The sequence below is a fragment of the Scatophagus argus genome, chromosome 22 (assembly GCF_020382885.2).
Source record: "Scatophagus argus isolate fScaArg1 chromosome 22, fScaArg1.pri, whole genome shotgun sequence".
In the NCBI taxonomy this organism is placed as follows: Eukaryota; Metazoa; Chordata; class Actinopteri; family Scatophagidae; genus Scatophagus; species Scatophagus argus.
Genome location: NC_058514.1, coordinates 16,673,899 through 16,680,442, shown reverse-complemented (window position 1 = coordinate 16,680,442; position 6,544 = coordinate 16,673,899). Strand labels below are relative to the sequence as shown.

Below are 6,544 nucleotides of genomic sequence, written 5' to 3'. Positions count from 1 at the left end.
ACTGGAAGATGGTTCCACAGTAGAAGAGCTTGATAACTAAAGGCTCTGGTTCCCAATTTACTTTTGAAGACTCTAGGAACAACAAGTAACAAGTACCTCTGCATCTCTGGTGTGATAATAGGGTACTATCAACTCTTTAAGATATGATGGTGCCTGGCTGTTCAGGGCTCTATACGTGAGGAGAAGAATTTTAAACTTTATCCTGGATTTAACAGGCAGCCAATGTAGAAAAGTCAGTATGGGAGAAATATGATTTCTAATGCTGGTTCTGAGTAATCATGCAGCAGTGTTTTGAATTAGCTGGAGAGTCTTTAGAGACTTATCACATACACATACAATTATCCAGCCTGGAAGTAATAAATGCATGGACCAATGTTTCTGCATCTTTCTGACTCAGAGCGTGCCTAATTTTTTGCAATATTGCAGAGGTGAAAGAATGCAGTCTTTGAAATGTGTGTTATGTGTGAGTTAAAGGACATATCCTGATCAATGATGACTCCTAGATTTCTTACAGTGGAGCTTGAGACCAAGGTTAAGCCATTTAGAGTTGCTATATGAGTAGATAATTTGTTTCTAAAGTGTTTAGGGCCCAGGACAGTAAATTAAATTTTGTCTGAATTGTCTGAAAGTAGGAAATTGCAAGTGATTTGTTTCATCTGGTTTCATTGACAAGTACAAGTGTGTGTCATCTGCATAACAGTGAAAATGTATGGAGTGTTTCCTAACAATATCACCGATGGGGAGTATATAAAGAGTGAATAATATTGGCCTGAGCACAGAACCTTGGGGAATTCCATGACTAACTTTTGTGAGCATGGACGATGCATCATTAACATGAACAAATTGAGATCAATCTGATGAACAGGACTGAATCCATCTTAATGTAGTTCTTTTAATGCCAATTAACTGTTCCAGTCTGTTTAATAAGATAGAATGGTCAATGGTTTCAAATGCAGCACTAAGGTCTAACAGTACAAAGACAGAGATAAGTCCCTAATCTGATGCAAGCAGAAGGCCATTTGTGACTTTGACCAATGCCATCTCTGTGCTATGATGAGCTCTAAAGCCAGATCAGATTGAAAATCCTCAAATAAACTGTTACTATGTAGAAAGTCATGTTGCTGATTGTTGACTGTTCTCTCAGGGATCTTGGAGAGAAATGAAAGATTAAATATTGGTCTATAGTTGTATAAAACCTCTGTGTCAAGTGTGTGCTTTTTAAGGAGATGTTTGACTACAGCTACTGTAAAGGACTGGGGTACATTGCTTGTTATTAGGGACAGATTGATCATATCTAATAGAAAGGTGCTAAGTAAGGGTAAAACTTCTTTAAGCAGCTTAGTTGGGATGGGATCTAAGAGGCATGTTGTCTGTCTTCACTTCTTTTTTGAAACCCTGCTAATGCCAAACTCTCTTTCACTCTGCTGTTGTTTTCTCCTCACCCTTTGATTTCTGACCATATTTTACAAGCTAATCTTTTGCAATGCAATCCAATAATCCTAGTCTAACTTATCTTGTCTTTCTTAATGATGGTGAAATTAAAAGATGAATTTTACAAGTTCTAATCCTGTGTGCCTGTGTTACTGTCACCCAAGTTTAGGCTCATGCAGTAGGCTACATAAAGGTACTCTTTACTTTTAGCTTGAAAAGTCAGTGTGCAAGTGGGTGAATGCTGGCTTGCAATGTAAAGAACTTTCGGTGGCTGCTAAGACTAGAAAAGTGCTATACAAATGCAGTCCATTTACCATTACCGTCCCAATGATAATTTAACATATGATCCCAAAACATTGTTCATTAATATTAATGAAAAAACTTATTGCTCATCGAAGAATTTGTTTTGCACATGAGAGCACAACAAAACAAACCTAAGACCATACATGATAGCACATAACATCAGATATGAGCTTCAAAAACACTAGAAAAGAGCATCATTTTGGAAAATCAAATAAGGACAGAAGATTTGTTCCCATTCTGCCACATGAACATAGCATTAGCATTAATCTAATACTTAAAGTAGTATAACTGGAAATAACTGAGACTCTGTCTCTGAAGACAGGGGATTTCAGTTTTCTCTCTTCTGTTTAACGCCCCCATCTCCCAAAACCTTCCTCCACTCCACTACCATGAGGATGAAGAAGAACCAGCCAGGAGAGTCAGGACACTGAAATTTTCCATGAGTACCTGCAGACTGTATACGGTTAGCCAGTCGCCCAGAGCGTCTGCTGGGTATGTACAGAATACCAGAAATACTCTAATGAGGGGGAATGAAGGTTCATTTATAGTTCAGCACAGAATTTTACAACAAAAAACAACTTCTAGTCCCTATATGCTACTCACAAAGCAAATAAACTACTATTTATGGTGCAATGTGCGGGATAAACTGAGGCATGCCCAATTTCCCCCAGAGATCAATAAAGTATTCTGATTCTGATTTGGATAGCCTGAGGAAAGAAGCTGCTCTGCAGTCTGGTGGAACAGCAGCATATATTTCTGTCGCTGTAGAAATGCAGCAGGGTGAACAGACTGAGGCTGGGGTGGTTGTTTTTAGTATTCTCTGGGCTCTGTTTTTTTGAAATTTCCAAAGTCAGGTTTCCGAACAGTCAGATTATACATGTAAAACATGTTATCGTCAGATGCTATGCAGATGATACCCAGTTATATGTGGTCCAATCGATTTCGAACTTTAATAATTTTTTAGATATGGTTTGATTTATACCAAATATTTGTCACTGAACATTTTTAAGTATTTATGTATATAACTTTCCTGTTTAACATTGTTGATGAGTCATTAAAACAAGAGCATTAGTGTGGTCCAACAGCAGCTCTCTGGTTATGTGTTATCATATCATAAAACCTTGACTGATTTGTATACTTGTTCTGTCATCATAAATACAGTGATTTTATCTGAGATCATAGCAGTATATACCATCAACATTTTATCAAGGAAGTTTTAAAAACTCAGACTTCATCAAATGCATTATGCTATGAATTCAAACTCTTTTTATTAAAACATCACATTTCCATCATCATAACAGAATTCATATTTACAAAACAGCTGTTCTTCTCCCTCACACAGGACTGAACACCTTACATTCGAAGAACAAAGACAATGGCAGATTTACAAATGTATGAAAGACTATCAGAAATATTCTCTTTTCCACACGGGTAGCTCCCGGAAATACAGCTCATCAGGGTTTTCATCTGCTGCATGTGAGAAACACAAAACGAACATTAAATTATGGAATTCAAATTTTAGTCTCAAGCCAAAAACAAAGATCACATCCCATCAGAGCTGATAAAAATGTTGACATATGGGTCACCTTCAATTTTTACTGTGTGCTCAAGATGCAGATAGCGTGTTGCTCACAAATACATACAAATTCACAAATAAAGTTAAATGTGATCACAGGCAGGAATTTCAAAATTATAATTCACACTTAATTTGTTGTTTACAGTACATGTATATGTGAATTTCTTAGCAGGTGTATGCAAAGAAAGTAGGCACAATTCTGTAACTGTATGTAATTTATACATGGTTCGCTTATTAAAACGGATGAGTTCATTCATAGTTCATTCAACTTCTGAACACTGTCATAGTTTGAAAGTGATCGCATGCAAAATGATGCATTTAATTATCAAAATCTGTCAGACATACATGTATATCTCATAAATATGTATGACATGGAATGTTTGTGATGTCTGCTAAATTTGGGAAATTACCTGCCAATGACATCCACAGATCACAAGTTACTTTACATAGTAAGAAGTTACTATGATATTACAATAAAAATCAGGAAATTTTACTCTTGATGTTTACAGCCCATGTAACGTGCTGAAACACAGATAAGTTTATGGCATACGTATAAATGTGCATATCATTTTTCTGTGAACTGCCATATTGTACAGTATTGACCGTCCAGTAAACTTTTACCTCCTGCTGAAATCTGAGTCTAAAAAAGTTCAGTGCGATACATAAATGTAGTCAGCCAGACAAAACTGTCAGCAGAAAAGTAGAAAACAGAACTTTGTATAGAAGAAAAATTTCCAGGGTTGACCTCCATGGGGGGACATTCAACATTTTGACCAGTACATGTGACAAAACAACTTTTCATTTTGGTGGCCAATTAACTGACACAACAATGAGAATTTGAACCCTGAATGAAATGTTTTAGGGTTAGAGTTTCTACCTTTTATAGGCATGCAAGAGCTGTGATGTTCCACAAAACAGTTGAGGCAGTTGCACTTACAGTTTAGAGAATGTTGATTCTGTTTCAATAAATGAGCCAAAGTGAATGAGAAAAACTGCGAATAAGATGCGGTATCTGGTCCAGCTGCTCAGTGTCAGCTGGTTCAGACGCTGCTCTCACCTCCCCCTCTGGCTTGCTGCAGGAAGTTGAGCAGGACGGTGGCTGCCTGATCCACGCTCAGCTTCTCTGTGTTCTGACTACGGGTCTCTGAAAGAAGGCAAAAACCAAACGAAGAATATCTGTCCTCATTACAAAGCTAATTCCAGCTTATTTACCATTTTGGAACACTTTCTTGTTAACTATTCCTAGTAAAAGAAAGAGGGTTAACACACACACACACATATAATTTTTCTCAGTAGACTAATGTTACCCAAGTGTAAGGTGTCATAGACATCTCCTTCTTTTCGGTCCTCTGAGATGAACCTGCGTCCCTCTGGAAAAAAAAATAAAGAAAAAGAACTCTCATTTTTCAAAAATCACATAAAGTGCACCTTTATTGTATTGACTGACAAACACTCAAATAAAACAGACTTTGGAAATTTTGAAATAAAATATCTTCATTATATTGAATAACCTATTGTGCCTGTATTTCTTTAAATGATTTTTTTTTTTAATTTCTTAATGTCCTATGTACTTATTTAATATTGAGCATTCATACAGGCGTAGGATCAGTAAGCAAACAGCCTACATACGAGTTCCCTTGAGGTACAGCATAGCCTGCGGGGTCCAGTTTCTCCGCTGGAAAGAGCCCTTTAATGAAGACAAAAGAGGACGTTTCATCTTTAAGCTGTTCGTTTAGGGTTGCACTCAATGCCGCCCTTCAGTTAACACTCGATCAGAGTCAGAGTTTGACATCTTTTTCTTTAGTGATGGAGTGAAAACTAAACCAGCTTTACCTTCGGTGCGCTCCAAGACTGTGCGACAAACGACGCCAGAAGTAAAAAGGTGAGTACATAAGTTAATGTCCTCAAGCCCTGAGATAAAAGTAAATGAGAACAATTCACATTTTTTTCAAACTTCAATTCAATTAAAAAAAACCAAACACTTTATTTGTCTCCCAGGGAGCAATTTAAAGGCACACACACAGAGTAGTTCCAGTAATCAAGAAACATGAAACAGCTGTGCAACAAGGCACTGGTGCAACGACGCATGGGGAAATATAAGTAATATACGTACGTACGCCTTAGATTTCAGGAGTAACTGTAAAAGTTAAGCGAAAGGTTGTTAATCTTGGATATCTATCTATAAAAGAAACTTCATTTAAAAAAACACGAAATTCATCAGCTATTCTTGGGCTTGGAGAAAGTAACGTAGTGTGGTGTTTTTATTTAAAACAATAAATACATAAATGAACTGATTTATAACAGTCCATGATTTAAGTATAAAATGACCTGGATGCTACCAATTCTTTAATAAAAGGGGGGGGGGGACGCGTAGCCAGACTTTTCCTCTGAATTAAACCAAAACTTTTCCTGCATTCCACTTACTTTCATGGTGTCGGAGATCCTGTGAGCCTGGTCTCCCGCAGAGAGAATGAGACAGTGAAGGCTTCGGTGTGATTTCTGGCTATGATCCCGCTCCTTGTATTTATATCCTCCGGGGCAGGGCATCGTCTTTCTTCCGCGCTCCTTCGTGACGCCAACAGCGATAGGTCACGCCAATTTGATGAAACTGGGGGCGGTTAGGAGCCGATCAATTGTGCTGCTTCCATTGAGAGGGATAGCGTACTGTAAATACTTCCGAATTAAAACAGCTGCCATAAGCACTTTCCTGGTGTAGTTTCTCTAAATGACTCCTGTTGCAGGAGTGCTGCAGGCCGTTATTGTAAAGTGTGGACTGACTCTGGGCGATGTTGTTACTGTCGATATGAATGGTTGCCTAATGCCCCCCCAAACGGGAATATTTATATATTTGTACCTTGGTCACTGGAGTGGAAAGGCCACACTTCAAATAATAAATGGCGTAATATTCAGTAATATTTTTAACTGCCGAGGCAGCTGCTGGACACTGAAGGCAGCAGATAGCCAGGATTTTGAGAAATATACTGGATATGAGTGTAAGTAAAGACATGCTGAAGATTTTACATTACATAATACACACCATATTATTGTATTTCAGCGTTTCGGGGGGGAAATTATTTACTTACTATCTCCCAGGCAATGCTGGAGGGACTTTAAAACAGTGCTTTAACTATCAAACATATAATGCAATGAACATCTGAGTCATTATTACAATTTGGGAAATGTTATGTGAGATCTCAGTGAGGCATGCAAACAGGTTTGTAGTAAAATAAACAG

At 37.7% G+C, this 6,544-nt stretch overlaps 1 protein-coding gene across 1 annotated transcript; it reads right to left on the bottom strand.

Annotated features, from left to right (window-relative positions):
- Positions 1-2,977: 2,977 nt before the first annotated feature.
- On the bottom strand, positions 2,978-5,889 carry spx (spexin hormone). The gene is made up of 6 exons (XM_046379166.1): positions 5,735-5,889; positions 5,144-5,221; positions 4,940-4,997; positions 4,618-4,680; positions 4,368-4,454; positions 2,978-3,204 (listed from the first exon to the last, which is right to left on the bottom strand). Exons 1-6 carry the CDS (start codon positions 5,855-5,857, stop codon positions 3,140-3,142), a joined length of 474 nt encoding a protein of 157 aa, XP_046235122.1. The 5' UTR covers positions 5,858-5,889; the 3' UTR covers positions 2,978-3,139.
- Between the last annotated feature and the right edge of the window lie 655 nt (positions 5,890-6,544).